The sequence below is a fragment of the Prionailurus viverrinus genome, chromosome D2 (assembly GCF_022837055.1).
Source record: "Prionailurus viverrinus isolate Anna chromosome D2, UM_Priviv_1.0, whole genome shotgun sequence".
Lineage (NCBI taxonomy): Eukaryota > Metazoa > Chordata > Mammalia > Carnivora > Felidae > Prionailurus > Prionailurus viverrinus.
The window spans coordinates 37,682,057-37,705,628 of NC_062571.1; the positions used below are offsets into that span (position 1 = coordinate 37,682,057).

The window sequence follows — 23,572 nt, forward strand, 5'->3', positions numbered from 1 at the left end:
TAAAAAGGCAAATGGAATATTAGTTCTTGTGAAGTACGCTTAAAAGTCAGTTTTCTAGTCTCCTTTCTCATCATTTTTTCTGCCACTCCACGAAAGAAACAAGGCAGTTAGTAACTAAGTCCTGTTCAAGAACGACAGGCCATGCAAGTGAGTGTCTGACTGTGCTGAAGAGTGTCTCAGGCGGACCTCCTCAAAAGGGCTCATAGCTGGGTGTTCAGCACCATAAATAATCTGCCTCATTCTGGGGTGTATTTCATTTCTGGGTGGATACTATTTCTTGTTATGTTGCAAGGATACTGACTTTTGGCTCCTACCTTGGCTCATCCTTCAACACTGCCCCCGCCCTCCTGTGTAATGAGCATCTCTCCTGAGACACAGCTGCCCCCACTTCCCCCCCACCCACCCAACCCCCATCCCCCACTAGATGGCCATCCCTGGAGCCACCTTGACAAAACCAGGCTCTAGCCACTCTGTCAAAACTAAAGTCCCTTTCAACTTCTCTGTATCTATCTACATACATTTTTTCCCTGCCTAACAAGTAAACAGTGAAGAGCTACTGCCACCTAATACGTCATCTCTTGGTAGGCAGCCACCACTCTAAAAGCAAGAAGGAAATTACTGCCTTTGTGTCTGGGAGACAACCTGGGAGGACTGACAGATTCTTCCATCCTAGAGGAGAGCATGCACGATGCTCTCGAAACGAGAGGTTGGGATAATAACCCTCTGCTGCACATGCAACTTGTCCAGAGACCTGTGTCAAATCCACCCAAGCCCTGGTATGATGAGCCCCCCTATTTCTTTCTTCTCCAGTCCTGTGAGGGCCTGTCACTTGCTATTTGTGCATTCAGAGGTGAATTTACTTGGCTAAGCTGTCCCTGCCTTCCTTCTTCATTCTGCCAGTTGCAAAGAACAGCAAGAGTGGCATTCTGTCCCCAACTTGGACTGGGCTCAGGAAATTTTGCCATTTGCTATTACGAGAACCTCTCAAGTTGGCAGTCCTCACCAAAGACCCTATAAAAGGTATGAGGTGAAAGAGAGAAATGGGCCTTAACAAGCAGATGAGTTTATTTCAGTTGATGATCAGTAAATGCCCAAGAAGATAATCTGTTTTCCTCAAATCATATTTCCCCTCCTATTCAGCAAACTGATCTCTAATATTTTCTAGGTCTCGGGACATGAACTCCCCTCACCTGTTCAATTCCTCTGTTTTCAGTATTGCCAGTGATCCTTGCTAGCCTGGCTGTGGGCCATCTCTTCGGTAAATTGTCTACCCAACACATCCTACATGAATCGTCATGGCTCATGGCCCCTCTATCTTACTCCTCCAAGTTTCCTAGGTCCTGGAGAAGCAGGTGTAACACCAACTGATGTCAGGAATGCTGTGTGTCCTTCTTGGGAAGAGTGGGGCCCACTTATGCTCCACTATTCTATAGGAGACCCTGAGTGGTGTGGCACCCAAAGGACCTTGGCAGAGGCTGGGGCTGGCTGGGCCTTCCCTTCACACCTCTCTATTTCTGTAACGTGTGTCTTCACAAGGCTGCCCTGATGGAGAGTCCTAAACGTCTCCTGACAATGTCACCAGTGATCCTCCCAAAACACTGCCTCCTCAAGAACTTGCAAAGGTTTCCCAATGCCTATGACAGACAAAGGCTTACATGAGTAGGTGCAAGAATACTCTCATACTTCCAGCTCCAGTTATGTCACCCCAGGGACCCCTTGCTCCAACCACACCAAGCCTCTTACAATGGCCCGAGCATTCTCCTTATTTCCTCCATTGGACAGAACAGTGAAAGAGTTCATAATATGGGCTTAGAAGCTAAACCACCCGGGTTCAATCTTCCTAATTAGGCAAGACTCACCAGATTCACTAGACTTTACATCTCAGTTACTCAGCTTCTGCATCGGTAAAGTGGGGGAAAGTATAATTCTTACTCATGGAGTTATAGTTAGGACTCAGTGTGTTCAAAGGCATAACACTCTGGGAATGATGATGCCTGGCATCCAGTACAATGAACAAGGGTAGGTATTGGTATTACTAGAGAACTCTCCTCATCAGTCAGGGGTAGATTTAATAAACCTTCCTTCACAAACCAGCCTCAGCCTCCCAAACTAGGGGTAATGACATCTCTCTCTGTTCTCACGGCCTCTGCTAGTACATCTCCAAGCTCCTTCTACTCTATTTTGCCATACACGCTTGTCTGTCTCCTACATTAAACTGTGATCATTTTGAAGACAGAGACCTACTGTAACCCGTCTTACTTTTCACTCCTCAAAGACGTTCTAGGCCTTGAATACAGTAGACTTCGATAAACCTTTGCTGGGTGAGAATTAATCTGAGAAAAGGAACAGAAACAGCTGAAATGCACAGTGTTTTTGGGTCCCATTTGAGAATATGGTGCGAGAGCCCAGACGTTTACTCTGTACTGCCTACCCAATGGAGAAATATTCCCAGGATCCAACAGCATTTGTGAATACAACTACGTGAAGGTGGCTGTGGAAAGAACTGAATATGATTGTAAGCTGGGCAGGGATTGAAGCAGTCCATGAATCTGCTTCAATTGTAGTCAAAGTGGTGCCCAGTGTCCTTTTTTTCCCCCCTAGAGAGTCTTTCTAGAGAGCTTTCATTTGATGGTCTCTGGGGTCTGTGAGACCCCCAAATTAAGAACACTTGACTTAGGTATCTAGAGACAATATGCTTGCCCTCTACGGCCTTGCAATGGAAGGGAAACACAGCCCTCCTCCCAAGGCACAGACTCAGTAGCAGAGACAAGTGGACAATGAGTGCTTGTTGATTTTAAAGGGAAACTAGGAGAAGCTCCTTAAATCATTCCATGTTAAGAGACCAACAAGGAACGCGAATAACAAGAATCTGGGAAACTCCATGGCCCACTCCTCCTTCGGGGGATGGGAAGCCAAAGGTTATCTGTCATGACACAGGAATGCCTGGCTTGGAGCACAGACGGTTGCCATTTGGCTCAGTCTGGCTGCGAGAGTTGTTGTCTGTCACGGTGACTAAAAAACATAGTGCATCAGGATCCAGACACACAAAACGAAGCTGTTCACCTAATGACTGTGCCGAGAGTTAAGTGACACTGAAAAACCAGGGTATGTCTGATACCAGAACAAAGGGGAGACAAAGACCATTAGTGCAGAGTCCCGGCAGCATTTCATGCTGGCGGATGGTTTGCAAGAAACCCTCGCGCAGAGCCTGTTTTATTTGCAGAAGCCACAGTGGTAAATTAAAGCCCATCCTAGCCCATTCTGGGCTCTCCGGTTTCTCTTGGAGCTGTTCCTATCACTGCCCATAGGCCACTAAAACCTTTCCACGTTCAGAATGATTGATTCCGCTCAAACAAGCAAGCCGCAAACTCATGTCGAAAAACTCACTTCAAATAAGTCATTAGCTTCCTTTATGGATTTTTCAGGTCATGAGGAATAGGACCTAGGAGCCCTATCTTCTGCAGAGGAGAAAGGGAGTATGTGAAGAGGTGGGGTGACCTGGAGAAGCCACCAGATGCTGCATGAGCGCCTCTCTCTTTTCAGTCAACAAGAGACGTATAACAGAAACAGGTCCTGGCAACCTCACTGTCAGGGCCAGGTATTCCAACCAAACGAAACTGCACGTGCTGGAAGTGAAGGGAAAACGACGGCTCAGCACCCTGTCTTTGTCTCCAGAGCACTTGGGACACAGAAAGTCATGGCAAGGAAGGAGTGTCTGAGACTTTCTGACTCCTCGTGGGACAGGCTGTTTCAGCTGAGCCGCAAGTGAGACCGCGGTGGGCAGGTGGGAACAGAAGTAGCTGTGGCCGTTGCGGTAGCCCAAAGGCACCAATACCAGAAACCCAAGTTCCGTAGCTTGGCAAGCTTCGGCTCACCGCCTGACCCACGTTTAGCAATTCTGATGTACCACGGAGCAGACAGCTCCAGCCCGGGATGACTGCTCCCTCAGCCCCTCTCCAACAGGCAATGAAAGCAAGACCCACTTTGAAAATTCTCCCCCATCATGCAAACTGACATAGGCATGCTTTTCAAAAACCCACAGCCAATCTGTTGATCATTACTTATTTACAAAGGCCTTCGGGCAGAAAGTCCTGTAAAAACCATACTTGATACGGTATACACTAGCTTTTTCTGCTTGTGGAAAAAAAGTCCCCCCAAGGCTACCTCAAACCATCACTTTCTATTGCACATAAAATGTAGCGTGTAACACTAAAGTATTTAATATATATGGTATAATATATCTACAGGAAAGGCATTTGTGTAGAAGTATGTTACCCTGGATTTGGTAATTTGATGTTTTGCTGAAGGCTACGACTTAAAAAAGCTTCCACCTCGTACAGAAGACCTGTCATCTTGGTACCCAAGAGCCAACAGAATAAAGAAGTACCCTTAAGCAGCAAAACTTTGACACAGCTTTGAAGCATATGAAAACAGTATAACGCCTCAGAATTATTATTACTCAAGATCAAAGAAATGAGCCATACTTTACATAGCAAACAGGGACAGGGAATTTGGCTCCAAAGGTTTCAGATTTTTCAGACTTCTCTTTATTTATTTATTTGCTTCTCTAAATTTAGGCAAAAGAAAGCGCCCGGGCTTTTCTCTACTTTAAATGGATAAAACTATTAGCATTAGATAAGGCGATTACCTAAAGGTGAGTAAATAGGAAATGAATGGTAGCATGACAACTGGCATCGTAAAAATGAGAAGCTTGGCAGTTGGTGCATTTCATTGCTCCTCATAAAGTGTAAACAAGCATGTAAATCAGCAACACCCCAGCAAGATTGAGCGAATGGGCAGGCAGAGGACTGGTAAGGAAACATTTAACAGGAAGAGATGATCATAACGGAAAAGGACATGGGGCCAGGGGCTTCTTCCATGGGAACCTGTGCCCTGGACCGCATGGAGGACTGCCCCGTCTGTGTCCCAGAAGGGTGGCCGTGGAAAGCCAGGAAGATGCAAGTGAATGGAGGGAGGGAAAAGTAGGGGGAAGTGGCCATAATTGTATTTCAGTAATCAAAGGGAGGAGAGCAGCCAATGGCAATGAAAAGAAGAAACATCAAGATGGCAGGTATTTCCAAGGCAGTTATCATTCAGGGGTCACTCTTGTTTCATCACTGGGGTGCTGGAGAGTTAGGATGTTGGAGAAAATAAGCACAGGGTTGGCACATGAGTCGCAGACAATCTGGGGAAATGAAAGATGAAGAGGCCTGGAAGAGAAACCTGCAGAAGTCTGTCGAAATCTGGTTTCATTTGCCATTTCTGAGAGGAAGCCATAGTCAAGACAGAAAGAAGGATGGGAAGGAAGGAAGGGGGAAAGAGGGAGGAAAGAGAGGAAGGAAGGAAGGAAGAAAGGAAGGAAGGAAGGAAGGAAGGAAGGGAGGAAGGAAGACAGAGAAAGAGTACACACATGCCGTATTTCATAATTAATACTGCTTTTAGCCTGAGCAGAACTGGATTACTTTTGAACTTTGCTTTGGCAAGTCCACAGATTATTAGACTTTTTTATCAGTCAAAATCAATTAACAGAAATTTGATTTCAATCGACAGGATAAAAGGAAGGTAATCTTCAGGTTCATTTTTGATTGTGATGATACATCTCACATATGGCCTTAAGTACAGAAAACAGTCCTCGGAGGGACTCCAGCAGAAAGAGACTTGCCGGAGGCAAACTAACCACATGAGTTCCTCTGATTGGTTGCCGCCGTCATTAGTGCCACTGCTGTTTAGGAACTACACATAGACAGGACATGGTGACAGCTAAGACTTTAAAGCCTATGTATTTTTCAAACAGCTTTTCAAACTGTTTTTCATGACAGAATTTTTTCAGCTCTATCATTAACTGCTGACAAGCTGACAGAATAAATACTCCAGCCTTTAAGAAGCCACCTAACGATTGGTCCCCTCCCCCGCCTCGTGCTTGCTGGGGAGGGGCGGCTCTGGGCCTGGGCAAGGCGGGGAGGGGGCCAGGAGAGGAGGAGAAGGCGCTCAAGGGGGACCCGCATGGCCCGTGGCCCCTCTTCTTACCTCATCAGCTTGGGTGAGGAGCTTGGTGAGTTCCGCATGCCTCCGTTCCGTTGCTTTTTTTTGGGGGACAGTGTTGATGGCGGCTCATCTTCAACTGGAAATATAGGCAGCTCATGAGATTATGAACAGTTTGAGGGCAGACCGTGAAATACAGGCAAGCTATCAAAGGACACACACTCACGGCTCAGTCACTCACTAGGAATTCATGGCTGTCTTTTAGGACCCAGTGACAAAGACCAAATGCGTTAGTCAAAGAGGCCGGCTTCTAAAAGGTGAAACCATCACCCCTTAACTCTCCAGCCTTTGAACATGCACTTTAAACAGACTAAACCAGTTTGTAAAAGCCCTACCATAAGAAAGGAAAGAACGCATGATTTATCTGTATATAAAATATATTACATATATGGGAACACTCAATCATTTTTCTTAGAGTTAATTTTAGTTACTTTGTTGAGTAATCGAATGGGTTTTCTCATAAGCAAAATCAGAAATAAAGTTGTATGGGAAATAGCAGCATAGTAGCCGCCAACCAGCTGATTCTACAAATAAACCAACGTAGCTGGTGCCTAATCCCTGCACGCCAGACGAAGAGCCTTGGAAAGAGGCAAGGATTTGAGGCCTTGACAGCCAATGTTTCAATCAGTCAGGGCTGGGAACACTGATGCATGCTGGCTCAAGGATCCATAGCCCATCTCGGCTCTTGTCCCTGTACCTCCCTAGAGGGAGAGCATGTGGGGTCGTGCACAGAGGATCCTTTTTTAACTCATTAAGACTGGGCTGTGAGTTTGGAGAACCAGGCCGGAGAAGAGCACCCACATGAAGGAGGAGGTTGCCATTGAATGGTATCTCGGATGATGTGGTGGGGGCAGGGAGGGAGGGCAGCATAGGGGTTTGGAAACCAAAGGCTGTTTTCCAAATGTCTAAACCACACAGATCGCTAAGCAATATGAAGGTTCGCTCACAAACAACACAGCACACTCTACTGCTTTTGCCCAAAGACACCCGCTAATAAGCTTTATAGATGTATTAGCCTGCATCATGCTTCTTTTTAAGAGAACTGCTTGATAATTAGCAGATGCGCACCCAGCCTGTCACCCAAGGGCATCAGCGGCAAAAGTCTAGCCCTCCTCTCCCCACCCCCACAATTCAGGCTAAAGCTGTAATGTCAAGAAGGAAAAATAGGTTCCTTGGATTCTTAGAGTTGACTGCAACACAGACTGGGAGGAAGCACCCTTGAAACTCAGAATGCACGGCCGTTACCTTAAAGCTAAGAAGAGAAATATTAGCAGTGATGACATCAAAAGAAGCTTGACATACGTTAATGGTGTACAAGTCTCGGGTGGGGGGACAACGCCACCTCAGCTACTCGAGAATGCCCAGGAAGACCCATATCAGGACATGCATTATATGGTACTTTCCTGAAAACCCTAAATAAATTTAGTGTTACCATACATGGTTCCAAGGGATCATAATAATCCAACTATCTTCCAAACCTGCTTCAGAGTGTCCCACTTCGTAGGTTCCCCTAATCCACTGTTAGTCTGGGGTCGTCTATATTCTGGCTGACACGTGGAAAGGGAGCAAGAACGCGGTTTGAGGTGAGAGTGATTCCAGAAGGCAAGGAAGCACCTACAAATGCCCACAGCCCACTCACTCCAGCAGCTGCTCCCCCGCCCCATTCCCCCTGAGGCCCAGGCTCAGGCTGCGACCCTATCAGTCACTTAGGGCTCCAGGCAGGAACTATGTGGCTGGGAGGATATCGCATCTTATCAGAAATGAGTATCCACAGCAAATCACACAGAGACTAAACAGCACTTAAAAGATTAAAGGAAATAAATACAAGCCACATAAATGCTATTGAAAAAAATCACTTAGAGTTGATATGCATCTCTCGGCAAGCAAACAGGCACTCTGAGCTTGACCTGAATTCATCTTCCTTTCACAGGATAGGAGGCCAGGCATCCCAGGTTAATAATGGGGTAGAAAGGCAGTGAGAGAGAGAGAGAGAGAGACAGAGAGAGAGGGGGAGGAACAGGGAGACAGAGAGAGAGAGAGAGACGTGTGTGTCTAAGTATACTTTGGCGTTTTCCGCATCTAAGGATGGGGTAGAAAGTCTTGCATTGATTCCACCCATAATACAAGGTTGCCTTTTAATATGGACCGCTTACAGTTGTTGTACTGTGTTCAGGGTGACATCGATTCGTCGAGTCACAGGACAGACTAAAATAATGTGTGCATGTGAGTGGGTCTAGTGGGGGTGAGTGTCCTTGCTTCTCTATCACACAGGCCTCTTTAGGCTTGGAGTGACATATCCAAAAAGGTTCTTCACCTAACCTAAGCTACTATGACTTAGCTTCATTCAAGGACCCCAGATGTTACCATGGTTTTGTCCAATTTATACGCTGAGTCTATTTTAGTTAAGACCTGAACAGAAGTCACACTCATTGGCGTTTCTGTTGGATACCTCTGCTTAACTGTTGTTTCCCCATTGGCCCTGGACCTATAATAACCCACTTTGGTTAAGCGTGGGTTATCCTTGCACCTTGTCACTGTTTGTTTACCTGCAGCGATCTTCAAATGGAAGACATGTAAGTTACCCAGCTCCAGGGAGACACTTCGTTCTAGTGCTAAAATTATACCTCCTTCTACGCAAGGAAACTATTTATTTTCATTGCAACTCACAAAGATCATCCATCATAATCATGCTGCATTTAAACTGGGATTTGTTCTCTTAAATGAAACTCATGTTCAAAGGTTTCCTCCTGCACTCACAGGCGTAGAAATGCAGATCTGTTCCCTGAAGAAATGGGGTGGGGGGGGAAATGTCTTCAGCTTAAATATATGAACGTTGGGTAATGGAGACCATTACATATGGCTTAGATCCCATGAGAGAAGTAGTGATAACTTCTTTCTCATAAGTAGGTTATAAACCATATTTAATTATTAGCCTTTCTATGGATTCTATCAATTTCTGCATATTTAAAGAAAGCAGACCTAGAAAAACTTTTAGTTAAGCTATAAAATATAATTTTCATTTCATGGCTTCTGTGACTACACGAAAGGAGTAAAAATTGAATTACAAAGGAGACTTAAATTTACTTACTTTCACGAGAGACAAACGTATTGAAGTAATTGGCCAGCACCTCCTGTCAATGCACATTTTCAGGCTCCTAGTTAGACTGCGTTTTGGCTAATCTGGCTAATTACAATACACCTCTGTCTCCATCATTTTCACCTGCACCACACTGTGGACGATATGATCTCTGAAAGGAACCTGACTTGCCAGCTTCTTTAAAACACAAACAAGTTCAGGAATCTTACGTGGAATTTTTATAGGAGCTGAACTCCATCCAGTCTCCAAGTCCTCATAAAATTCAAGGGCTTGTTTTTGCACATCCCTAAGTATAACACTTAATGTGCTGTTGTAACTTCCCAGAGCTCACTTGTCTAATAGGCACTGAATCTAACAGTTTTACAGTTTGGGAAGACTCAGTGCTAGAAAAATGTCAGGCAAGTCTAATGAGGCTTCAGATCCCTTGGTTTGCGCTAGAGTTTAATTTAAAGTTACAATGATGTTTTAACATGTTTGCTTATACTTGACTAAAGAGGATTCATTATTTCAATGACATAACCTCCAGACAATGTTCTGGGAATTGATTTAAGATGTGGTGGTAATTCCAACAGCCTTAACGCAGAGTCGAACATCTGTAACAACATTTTACTCGACTCTTCATCGGCATTCTGTTTTCAAGCGAAAGCAAGGCAACATCTTCCAGAAACACTGGCCAGAACTCTGGGCTTATTTCAAGATGATCCTATATTTTACTGGATTTTTTTTTAAAACAGAAATCTCTTTTTTTATTGGCCTCGCCAGCTTGCAAACACTGTGTCAGGGTTACCAACGCCTCTTTGTGGGCCTTTTGAGTAAAATGGGGCCAGGATTCCACCTTTCAGCTTTCCCAAATAGCCCAGTGCTGACATGTGATGGATCTTATGCTCAGCTCCAGCCTGGGGCACATTCCTTCTTCCCTGTTTCCTCCACAGGGTTTAGGGGGATGAGGCCCTTTGACACTTAAAGGTGAATTTGTTGGCTGGAGTTAAAAAACAGTTCAAAGCGAATAAATTCGGAAATGCAATAAAAGGCAAACAACCCATAAACATGAGTCGACTGGCTATCTCCATTACGTTATGAATCACCACATCTGGAGAAACCCACATCTGCACACACCTAGCAGGTCATTAGTAATGTCATATTCACACTGGAATCACTCAGAGTGAGCGGCATGCAAAGTGGCTTGAACGCAAAGGCATCTAGCTAACAGGGCTTCCGACTAAAGTCTTGAGCAAGCTGCTAGTTTGAGGGCAGGGTCACTTTAATTGTTATTTATTGTTTTCTATGGCTTTTCTCTTTGGTCTTTTGCTGCCCAACAAGCTGAAGGCATGCTGAAATCAACAATAGTACATCTTTCTTCTTCAACTGAGCTCAGCATGTTAAGCTAGAACACTAAGGGGTGCAGTTATTAAAATAAGGACGGGCTCCAGAACTCCTTCACCTGGCTCGGTCACAAGCCGAGAATTGTGAGTTGTGTCCTTGAACTCAAATGGGTCTTTGGGATAGCGCGATCTAGCTGCAACCTTGACTGCCAAACAATAACGAGAAAAAGAAAACGGAAATGAATCCTCTGCAAAATTTTTCATTAGGAAAGTTCCAAACAAGTTTTAACATTAAATAGAATGATCGCTTTACATGAAAAGGGAAGTTTCTTCCTCACAGCTGAACTGCAGTTTTTCTTTTTCTTTTCTTTTACCCCGATGGCTTGTTGAAATTCTTTTTGCTGGGTTTTTGTCATCAACGTCAGAAGGGATAATATGTCAGAAAACAATATTGTTTGTGAAATAATTTCCAAAAACCTACAGAGGACCCTTCTCCCCTATGACATAATACACAGACACCAAAAACTTAGTTTAGCCGCAAGACCAGACCCATTATTTCCTGAAGTCTGCTAGAATGCATCCTACTGACTAATCATTATATTGCAAGTTATCAATCTTCAATGTTAAAGTGTCATTTTCGTCCCACACCGCAGATTTGGTCACTTGGCCATGATTGCTGCCTAATTTGTATTAAATGCCACAGGTTTGCAACTCCTAAGAAGGAAGGATGTGTAGCATCTCTTCGTGTCATGAATGACAAAAAAAAAAAAAAAAAAGTGGGTGTGTGCTTTCCATCTTTCAAGATATAAATCTTGTTTGACTAAAACTGAGATTCGATCAAAAAGAATGAGATCCTGCCATTTGCAACAATGTGGGTTGAACTTGAGTGTATTATGTTTAGCAAAATAAGTCAGAGAAGGACAAACATCATATGATTTCACTCATATGTGGAATTTAAAAAACAAAGCAGACGAACATAGGGGAAGAGAAAGAAAACTAAGAGAAAAATAGAGAGGGAGACAAAACATAAGTTTGTTCTCTCTGAAACAGAACAAACTGAGGGTTGCTGGAGGGAAGTGGGTGGGGCTGGGCTGGATGGGTGATGTGCAGTAAGGAGGGCTCTTGTTAGGATGAGCACTGGGTGTTATATGTAAGTGATGAATTGCTGGGTTTTACTCCTGAAACTAATACTACACTGTATGTTGACTAACTTGAATTTAAATAAAGTTTTCTAAGAAAAGGAAAATAGGAAATTTTGCTTCTAGTATGTGTCTAATTTTGAGGATGGGGTAGAGATGGGAGAGAGACGTACAGAGGCTGGCAAAAAAGTGTTGAGCGGACTTAAAGTGTATATTTTATTTTAGTTTTTTTTAATATTTATTTAGTTTTGAGAGAGACAGACAGGCAGATGGTGAGCAGGGGAGGGGCAGAGAGAGAAACAGAGACACAGAATCCAAGGCAGGCTCCAGGCTATGAGATGTCAGCACAGAGCCCAATGCGGGGCTTGAACCCATGAGCTGTGAGACCTGAGCCAAAGTCGGACACTTAACTACTGAGCTACCCAGACACCCCTTAAAGTGTGTATTTTAAATTTAAGACTGTTTACAATGAAAATAAACATTTGGCACAGGTAAAAAATGAACTAAAATAAAACCAGGGTAAGGAGAGAGGGTAAAATTGCCAGACTAGGGATGGTAACAGTGTGCTTCCTACTTTCTGTATGTTTACCAAACTTTCTCCCCAAGAAAAATCATGTTAAGTTACAGTAATACCGTAATTTCCCAACAGGTAATTCACAATGGACAAAACTCCTAAGCTGACCCAACCTCTCTCTAATATGATGGAAAGCCTTAGCCTTTCCCCAGAAAATATGGGCTAGTTAACTCTCAAGGTCTTATAATGTGGCCACGAAAGAGCAATCCATGGACAGGAGCACAGAATGGCCCCTGCTTTCCGGAAGGATGTCTCCTGTCTTGTAATCATAGACTACCAGAACCCTGGCTGCCTGTCACACAAAACAGATAGGTGAGAAGGTGCAGATGCTTCCAGAAGCAATGAAGGAAAACAAGAAGAACAACAAATGCCAGATAAATAATCCACACTGCAAGTTTGGTTTTATAATTGCTGTATAGGAGCACTTGACTGTTAGTTCAGGATGAATCCCATAAGCGGGAAATGTCATGTGCCCATCAGTGAGATTGAGCCACTAAGGAGGCTAGGACACAGTGAGGCAGGCATCAGAGCCAAGTTTTATGCCTAGAGGGTCATAAGCAGGTCATGAACATGGGGAAGTTATAGTGGGTGATATCCTTGGAATGAGGGCTTCTGGTCTGAAAACCTGGGGATAACATTCATTGCCCCCAGAAAACTGGTGAACATTTCGCAGTATTATTGATAAGACCAATCCATAAACCTATATTTTGAAAGATCATGGGGAATATTGATACACAGATGAAATACGAAAGGATGAAGGACACTGTCTCTCAAACGCAACGCAAACAATAATAATATTTCCAACACATAACATATGTAATTCTCTATAATTGAACAATCACTTTATCATTTACATTATCAGGCAGGATAATTTCACGACTTCTAGCCGAGGAACAGGAAATACATTTATTTGGAAAATCTAGAGGATGTGGGTTGAAAATAACACTAACCTGTCATTATGTAAAATGAAGATGGAAAGTATCTCCAAGTGGCCCTGCAGCCCCAGCATAGGCACAGGAGCACCTGCCCCCAGGTAGGCTGAGGGGGGCAGGGAGGGGAGGTTTGTTGGAGCTTTTTCATTTCTGGCTTTTGTAGAGCTAATAGGAGGATGGGGAGGGAGATTTTCAGGAACAATAGGTTATGTAGAAGCTAATCACAGGGTGTATTTCTGGCTCTATTCACTGCCTGGGAAACCTGAATTGTGTAAGTTTGAGTCCATCAACACAGAGTAATGAAAGAATTCAGCTCCTACATGGGAGAGAGGAAAAATACTATATAAATATACTAACAGAACCCACATGACCTGGATTGCAATGTTCTCTACGGAAACACCGCAGACCTAATGGATCCTCGAAAATCAAACAGGGTGGATTAGATGTTACCTCCCGAACCCATGCACCCCCTCCCCATCTCAAACCATAAGCCTCATGTTCTATATGCATCCTGGTAGGAGTCCAACATTCATCAAAATGCCTTGTATCTAGAATCTCAGCTCGTATATCTTCGCTAAAAACTTGACCTGCTGTAATAACCTGCCCAATGCTCTGCTCTGCTCGGCATTTGGTAGAAAATTCCTTTTGGAGATCTGGTTGCCTTTGGCTCTTTCTTTTTTTTCCTTGGAACAGATTGTTTCTATCATCTCAAGAGCAAAGAAAAGTCTCAAACGAAGACTAGATATTAGCTTCTCAGAGATAAAACACAAAGGTAAACAAATGGAATTCTAAGTGCAAATACATGACTAAAATGAGAAATGCAAGAACTTCCTTGAATTAATGCTATGGAGTTTGGAGATCGGGAAGGTAGTAGAAGATGGAAGATAACTTTTACTTTGAATCAAACTGTGAAAAAAATATACAGGAGTCCAACAAAACAGCCCCTTCTCAACTTTCCTTTCCTTCTTTCCCTATTCTTTACTCTAACACCAATGAGATGCTCATGGCTTTGAAGCCAAAGGGTGTATCTGACTCCTTTCTGTAGTCCTGGCATGTGCAGTAACTGTTGGTGGGAGACAAGTTTCAGAGTAAGGATGAGACTTGCCAAATGCCCAGCATCAAGAGCTGCTTTCTTCTTATATTTCTCGAGTTCCAGGGTCAGCAAACTATATTCTGGAACACGTTTTTGTATAGTCCATAAGCTACAAATGCTTTTACATTTTTGAATGGTTGGGGGACAATCTATGAAGAACAATATTTTGTAACACATTAAAATGACAGGACACTCAAATTTCAATGGCTATAAATACAGTTTTGTTGGAGCATGGCCACATTCATTGACCTACTGTCTATGGCTGTTTTCACTGTACAACACAGTTGAGAAGTTGCAATAGAGATCTAGTGGCCCGCCAAGGCTGAGATGTTTACTAGCCAGCCCTTGAGAGAAAAAGTTTGCTGATCTCTGCTCTCATTACTGTTCTCACATTTTCCTAGCCGTCCGGTTTCCAAAACTGACAATGTGTTTCCCCATATGCCACGATGGCCAGACAACAAAAGGAACACACATGGAGCCCACTTCAAGCGCACAGATTTGGGTAAGTCGGGAGGGGCAGAGGTAGTTTAGTAGTTCGAAGGTCCCTGCTATCCAACCTGCTAGGGGTCTGGCAGGTCCCCTCGCATTTGGGGAAACCAGTCAGGTGAGTTTCCCATTTTCCAACTCAAGCGGAGTCAGATTCATCTACCCTGCACTTTGAGAATCCACATCGACCATGAGCAATTCCTTGAAGCTGTCAGTATGTGCTGCAAATCCACCCTGAGAGAGCCTGCACAAGACAACAGATTAACCATTAGACTAGATATGTTGAAAATATACAGCTTCAACCTTTCCCCAGCTAGCTCAGAGCGATATATAGATGATTATTTCAACCGTCAGCTGCCGCATAGATTTAAACCCCTGCACAATAACTCCTGGATTCATCTGCCCCTTGTCAAACTTGCACGGCTTTAGTTGGAGGATACATGGTGTGGCAGTTTCACTGTGAATCCAGAATGATCCAGACGGCTGCTGTCTCTTTGTTAACAGGAAGCCAAACTGATGAGTTTGTAATGCATTTCTTATCAAAGGTAGTTTCAGAAAAGAAAATGTGCCCCATCAGTTTGGTTAGAATTTCACATATAGTAGATTATGGGCTTAATCAGAACATCTCTGTTATTTTCATGAGGAAATAGATAATTCTGTATCCATCCCATTAAAATCACTTTATACTGATGAATTATGTATTTATAAATTTATAATTATCTTTGATTTTTTCCCCTCCTTTCAGGATACTTAATAAAATCATCAGCTAGATCCCAGAAAACAATGGTACTTCATAGACACAAGCATGCTAATATATTTTTTTTAAGTTAATGCCGATCTTTTTGAGCTGTGTGTCTAAAATGATCATAGTGAATAAAGGGATTGTAATTTTCAACTCGTATGTTTAACAAAGACAAAATGGACTGTAATGGAATTTATGGAGCCTGTAAAGGAACTCTTTCTCTAATATGGTTTATTATCAAATAGATTTGGATTTACTGTAGGATAAATCAGGCCCCACTGAAATGTATCTGGAGAAAATGACTATAAGGTCCTGAACACTGCTCCTGGCACATGGAAAGTGCTGCCATTTTTTTGTTGTGCTTATTCAGTATGTAAAAGCCAGCATTAAAATTGTTATCTATCCCACCTTTATTTAAAATTCTGACATTTTATTCATCATGGATTTTTTGCACTTTGATTTAAAAAAAAATATTGCATGAAACTATCACTTATCTTGATTACTGAGAGTTTTGGTGCCATCTTAAATTCGGTGTCCAAGGCAAGTACCTCACTCTCTTTCCTCAAACCCTGGCCCTGCCCTGCCCATTTCTCAAGAGTGTTCTCAAGAACCTGCTGGGTCTGCCCACCCTGCCTGTCATTACCAAGACGTTATGTTAGTTAGTATCTGCATGTGTGTCTACACACTCTCTTGTTCAGAACGGGGCAAGGCAGATATAAAACCAGAGTTATTCTTTTGATCACTTCATGCTGTTTGCATGAGATTGTTAAGGGAGACCCTTGCAAGAAAGGTTTCCTTGTGGATTTACAAATTGTCAGACATCCAAAGGAGTGGAGAAAAGATCATACTGCCTCAGGAATCTGAGATTTGCCACCTGCCTGGGGTGAGAAACAGAACAGAGAGAAAGGGTCAGGTCTCTCATGGACTTAATTTCACACTTCACATCAACTTCTTCTGGTTAACACAATGTTGATTTACATTTCTACTTTGGGGTAAAAGTTTTTATTTGCTTATATGTTTTGACTCAGATGTTACCTTCCTTCTCTTTTAGTGTTTCTTCCCCCTAAACAGCTTCAAGCAAACATGACTGGCAGAAAATGCCCATCATATTTTCATTGTACTATTTATGTTTTAAAAATTAATGTTTTCCCCAATAATTCTACTTGAAGACCAGCCTAGTGTCTAATGGTGGGTATGTGAAACTGTTTTCTAAACCATAAGATGTTATGCAGATTAGGACCATCATTATTATTAATATCACTATTATTTCTGGTTCACCCATAAACACCATATCTTCCATTGAGGTGGTTGTGACAAGAGCCACCTAGAATTCTAATATGTATTCCAGATGGTTGCACTGATACTTTCTCTGAAGCTCAGATAAAGGTAAAATGCATGGGTTTTTAGTGCAAGCTAGGTACCCTCCATGGCCCAATGAAGAATGTTCTGCCAGAACACTTTAGAAATACTGTATGTTTTTAACCTTGGGAGGTAAGGACCAGTCTGGATTGTGATTTTACGCTAAACACAGCATTTAGTATATTTCTTAAGGGCATAGTCACCTTCTAAAGATGCTCTTGAACTACAAAATCATTATCTGTACTCTACTATAATTTATCCTCAGACATATCCCGTGCAACATTTTAAAATGCTAGTGCATGGTGGGCCCCTTTTCTGGTCAACATAGAAAACAAGATGTAGGATGCAGGAGTAGGGTTTGAAGGGATTTAGAGATATTCTGGTCTCATTCTCTTTGGGCTCAAGACTACAGTAATATGCAGACCCAGAACCAGGGCCCAGGTCTGCTGACTTCTAATCCAGACCAATTGCTGTCAGAATTCCTCTTATAAGAGTAGTATGAGGTTACAAGTTTCTAGAGTCAGGCCACATGCCTAAGTCCCACCTGTGACCCTCATTACTGTTCTGATCTCAGACAAGTTACTCAACACTGCAATGTCACAAGATCAGCTATTATCTCTGCTGGACAGAGGTGGACACCAGGATTTAGAGAGGCTATAGAGTTAAAAGAGATTATCAGGGCCACATGCTAACAGCCTGAGGACCAAATACTGTCCCGATGTGCTCTGCCTAACACTGCTGCTCCACAGGATTTTATGTGTAGGGCAATCTTTAAGTCTGAAGACTGTCCATAAAAATATGCATTTCTAATGTCTGTTTGAACAGCTTGCAGAAGACTGGGCTCCCATTCCAGAAGGGTGAGTGTCTCATGGGGTATGGGCTCACCAGTTAGTCAAACACCCGAGTGCTGCCTACTGTACCTCACCTACCTGGCAGGCACCCTTCTTTGACATCTCTGGCCCTGGCTCCAGTGACACTCAAATGCACCATCCCTGCGAGAAGGATTACAAGGTATGGGAAATCCCTCTACATATGTCAACTCGTATTGGGCTGCAAGAAGAGAAAGAGCTAACACAGAGGCCTTGCAGCCACACTCTGGGGCTGAACCCAGGTATTGGCAAATTACCTAACTTCAATTTTCTCACCTGTAAAACGGGAATCCTCAGAGTATCATCCTCACAAGGTTGTTGTGACAATGGATTGGAAATCTAAGAAGTGCTTAGAAGAGTTCCTGGCAAGGTCTGGATAAATGCTACCCTTCATTGTTATTGCGGCTTTGAGTAATCAAAGTAATTAGAGCTCTTGGCCATTGGGTCCTTCTCTGCACTGCCAACCTGCTCTCTTTTGACTTTGTTCTGCTCAGATGGGTTCATGCTCTCTCCTCTGCCCCCAGTAACTGATCTGGTATCTGAGCACTACAACAGGGTGAGATTCAACACCCCCTCCCCATCCTCTGCTTTTGTTTGACTACCACCTTTGTCCTATATTTCGCATGGCCCCAAGGAATGGCTCAGGTCAAAATAATTAGGCTATGCCAAGTGTCATAAAAACAAAAAGCCAGAAAATGTTTAAATGGGCCACAATTGGAGAAGGCTGGGACCATTCAGAGCAATAACAAATGAAAATCAGATGGAAACGTGGAGAAACCCTACTGTTCCCTCTAAATTACAGGAAATTCTTGCTGATTGTGAGGGACTCTATCCCTTGATTTCAAGTGGGAGGTCATGGGATGGAAGCATGCATGTGGGCAATGGTGCAGGTCAGAAGAATGATGGGGCAGAGGGGCAGTGACTCTTCCACTATTCCTTCCCACAGGTCTTCTTTCCATATACCTACTCTGTCCACCCTTCAAGAAACAGGTTAGCCTGCCTCCTCCAGGAAGTCCTTCTAGGCAAGTGTAACAAGATAGAATCCCTCCTTTCTTTACAAACCCCTTGGCATTTCTCATCCCACACCCCTCTGACATCTCCTTATTTATTTTTTTTTGCATTACAATTGGTTTTCCATTTCAATATATCCTATTCCCCAACTAGACGTATACACTTCTTTACTATAGTTTACAAACCTCTGAATGTCTCATAGTCCTGGGCCCCTGGTAAGGTTCCTAATAAATAGCTCCTAGTTCAGAGCAGTAAGTGTTGCAGAGGGAAGAAGCACAAAGCGGAGGCCAAGTTCATTGGGCTTGGATCAAAGGTGTGGCCTTGGAAAGACACTTCCCCTCCTGGAGGATTGGTGTTCACTAAGCACAAGGGCCTCTTCAGCTCAAATCTGCAATGGTTCTGGGCTCCATGCTCTCTTAGGTCAATTGACAGATACTACAGGAGCCAGCCATGGTCAGAAGGCCTCATAACTCTCCAGCCCCAAATAATTATCCAGCATTTCCTCCCAGACTCAATCCTAAAGCACTACATAGTCAGAAAACAGAATTCCTGGTCCAAGAAAAGTGGCCTAGCTCAGTGGCTTTCAACACTGCCTTTCAATAAAATGACCTGGAAAACTTTATAGAGCACACGTTTGAGTCCCACTTCACACCCTATTCAACAAAAATCGTGAGGGCAGAGGCTGAGGCTGGGCATTGCTTTTGCTTTTTCTTGTTTTAAAGATGCATAGTAGGAGAGAACCACAAGCCTAGCTGGAGAGATGATACAGCTGCACTATATATATATATATATATATATATGCACACACACACATATATATGTATATATGTATATATATGTATATATGTATGTATATATGTGTATATATATAGCTGCAACATATTATATATATAATGAAATGTACATGAAATAATTTACATATATTACATGAAACAACAGTACAAAGGTGCCACATGATAAGGTCAGATGAGGGCTAAAAGAAATGCCTCATATGGTAAATGCTAGAAGGCGTAGGGTAGTCAAGAAAAAAAAATAAAAGTCAGGCTTGAAACAAGGGTTGGATGTACAGAGATGTTAGCCTCGTTGAGCTACATATCCTCAGAACCAAACATGGCCCCTGGAACACTGAGGCCACCAAAGCCACCATGCTGAAGAAAGGGTGGGCAGCAGCCCAGGGTGGGAAGGGCATGCTACATGGAGGGGACAGCTTGAACAAAGGCAAGGAGATGGGAGGGCACTAAGCTAGGGAACTAGAGGAAAATCCATTTGGCTAAAGCAGGCAGATCTATTTGATGGCACAGTTGGGAGCATAAGGGACAAGACAGCGTATGGCTTTAAATTCCCAAAGACAAAACTATGAATATTAGATACTAATCTGAATCCTCTGAAAGTTACTTTTCCTTGAATTTAAGTACTCAAATTCAAAGAGGGAGGCCGGTGGTTTACATCTAGGCAGAGTCTATCAAAAACCCTTCACTCAGCTTTCTTTCTGCCCACTTCCAAATTATAAGGGTCCAAAAATGAGATACACACGTGTGTGCATAAAACTAAACAGGAGAAAGAGGCTCCTGGCAGTGGTCCAGTTCCCTTGGAGGTCTCGTTTTTTACTCTGGAGAGTGTATCTGAGAGCAAAATAAAGTTATTTATGGCCTTGGAAAGGGGGTCCTATGAAACTCACAAGGCTGTTCCCTCAGAGCCTGGCCAGGTAAATCTGACCTTGACTCTAGGACAGTATTTCCTGTCTTTACTGGAGATGATCCTGTCCCATTTAAAAAGAACTGGAAGGAAAATCATCAGGGTTTGGCTTCAACAAGAAAACTGATTACAGTCCACACTTTGAAAAACATTTTCAACAAAACTAGTGATTTCAAGTGGATTCATTGAGAAAGAAAGGTTTCCCCCACCTCTACTCCTTGGTTTCACTTAATCAATAACACTTCAGCATTTTCTCTGTCAAAAGCATAGAAGTGAATAAAAGAAGAATGTACATTATGTTATCTGGATCCTTGACCTGCACCCCTTAGGCCAGAATGCCAAAAGAAATTTACAAACTCAAAAGAGAAAATTCTTGCGGTGCCTGGCTGGCTCAGTCGGTAGACTCTTGATCTTGGGGTCATGAGATCAGCCCCATTTTGGGGGTAGAAATTACTTAACAAAAAAAAGAGAGGGAGAAGATTCTTACTGGCATTTCAAGATTAGTGGGTTTGAAATTTTAAATTAGAAAACAAGTCAATTACTTGCATTCAAAGTTCTTTGTAGTCTGATAGGTAGCACTTAATAATGAATAAGATGAAGATATAAATGAGTCGCCCTGGGATGTATTTTAATTCTCCCCTTCAGTAACCCCAATAAATCCATTGCCCCTCTGTAGGTCCATGTTTACACCCAAACACCCTGTATAAAAGAAATAGTGTAGGTTTAAAAAAAAAAGGAACAAAAACATAGTTTTGTCTTTAAAAAAATGAAAAATAGGCTATGTGTGGACAAAAGAACCCCCCAAAATAGCTTTCCTTATATGTTTGTTTTGCTTCATTGATGCCCAAATTAAAAGCTGATCAGCCTTTGTGTGGATAACTTTGTTTTAAAAAGACAACGCGAAAACCTCTGATCCTATATGTCAGAAATTTAGTTTTGTCCCAGTGAGAAAGCAACATTCTTTCGTTAACTTGGATTTTAAGTAATTCTTGATGAAAGGGCATCATGATAAAATTATCTCTATATAGTACATTAATCCAGTAACTAAGCCACCTTTGTAAAAATGACCCACCTTGGTCTGGTGTGGAATGAAGCCTAGGGAATTAATTTGTATAAATAAGTATTAAATAAAAATGGGGACTTGCCACATAACAATAATCAGATGGTGGAGGTAATCCAGTCTTAGGGGTAAGAATCTGGCATTGAGTAGTTACCTTTGAAAAATATAATAACATTTATTTAACTAGGATTTATTCCAAATGAGCCTTAAATCAAGCAAGTTGGATTTAAAGAAATCTTAGCAATTGAGAGGTGGTGTCTTAGTGGAGGTATATCTCCTCAATAAACAAACACACAAACTCAGTTTTAGAAATTCATTTTGGAGAAATAAAGGAGTATCTGGAAAAGGCAGAAAGTGTGTGGGGGGTGCGAGGGGGAGTACCTAGAATACATCCAGGTAGAGGGTTTCATTTCTAGAAAAGCAGTGCCACCTGCTGGTCAATTTGCATTTCAAGCCCCTCTGTGGTTTGCTGGCCATCATCTATCTTGCAATCTATGCATAAATATACAGCAGTATTTCTCAGCTGCTGTTATACATAAGAATTTTATTACCAGCCGGCAGATTTCTAACACACTGGTTGCAGTTTAATAATCCTCTATTACCTGAAGTATGGGTTATATAAAAACCTAGAATGTTAATTGTTGACAAACCAATTCTAATATGTAAAGCACTGTAAGTCACCCAGTAAATATCCAAATAAATCGAAAGGGATACCTCTTTTTCCTCTAACAACGTGTTATTAAACAACACAACTTGATCACTTACATAAAAATAATTTTCATGCATTTCAACGTGCTAAGAAATCAGGAAAAATGCATTATAATCTTACTAACTGAGAGCTTTTCCTTCATTTACAATTTGGAGGAAAATCTTTTTGCTGTGAATATTTTTTCCCTTTCTTTAAAAAAAATGTACCTAAAGCAAGGTGTCATTTAGGAAATTTTCTCATATAACAAAACCTGAGTTATAAATAACTAAGATTACATCTATAAAATGTTATATTTTTAAAACGGCAATAGAGAAGTCGTGGAAAATATAAGTCACTGATACAGTGAGCAGAGAAACACTACCTGTCATTTTTCAGAAAAAGATCACACAACCGTGATAGCAAAGGAACACAATAAAAGGAAGAAACAGGGATGTGATAGGTGACTCTGATTATATCTGCAAAGGAAACTGTGAAATAAATTAACACCCAAGCACCCACGAAGGCATATTGTTTTAGCTTCCCCGCAAGTGCTCGTTATACAGCAGAGAAGGCTGGTGATTTTGTAAGAACAGAAATAAGGTGTAGGCTGTGAAATCTGGTGGTGATAAGTAATGACCACACAACTTACAACTCTGATTTGATCTCTAACAGAAAAAAAAAATAAAAATAAAAAAAAGTACTCTACGGGATAGATGTATGCAAGAGCGATCGTATTTTTCAGTTGAAACAAATAAACCCCAAATGGGATCAAAGGGCTCCAGCAAATGAAAAATGACAGTTCCTATGTTGCCCTGATTTGATCTCAAGCAAAACTACCATGCTGATAACATTCCGGAGGTTGGGAGGAAGGCAGGGCTTAGCTAAAGGATTTGGGCCCCATTTGGCCCAGATCCTCACACTAATCTCACTAATGAGAAAATCAACAAGAAGCAGAACTCGACTACTTATAAAGCAATTTAGGAAAGGTGATGATGGGAAGCATCAACACAACCAGACCTCAAAGATGGGTAGAGATCAAGACCATCATCAAGAAAAGAAATTCTGATAGAATTTGAAAGGAAAGAAGTGTCATCCCTCCCCACCCTCTGTTCCCCTCGTTTGCTCTCCAACATCCCTTCCATCTTCCAGTAACACACTATCCGTGTCCGTGGTAGAAATGGAAAAGTCATAAGGCAGTTTCGATAAGATAAGGGATGATAAGGCCACAGTCACCGGTGCTCTATGAGACAGGTCCTATTATTATCTCCATTTTACAAATGGGGAAACAAAGGGATAGAGAAGTTCTAATACTTGCCCAAAGTCCCACAGTAGTAAGGGAGGATGTCTATCCTGGGTTCCCTTAGACGAAATGAGAAGAATAAAGATTCATACATGTGTAAGCCATTACTCTTATTATAGCAATTGGCATGCACTGAGCATCCATTTGGTGAATATATCAAAAC

At 42.4% G+C, this 23,572-nt stretch overlaps 1 protein-coding gene across 5 annotated transcripts in view; it reads right to left on the bottom strand.

Annotated features, from left to right (window-relative positions):
• The window catches only part of KCNMA1 (potassium calcium-activated channel subfamily M alpha 1), a 732,075-nt gene that overhangs the window by 86,410 nt on the left and 622,093 nt on the right, over nucleotides 1-23,572 (bottom strand). For all 5 annotated transcript variants that reach the window (XM_047825367.1, XM_047825362.1, XM_047825364.1 and 2 more), the window contains one exon: nucleotides 6,028-6,121. In XM_047825367.1, coding sequence (XP_047681323.1) covers nucleotides 6,028-6,121 — 94 coding nt within the window. The remainder of the gene's footprint in view (nucleotides 1-6,027; nucleotides 6,122-23,572) is intronic.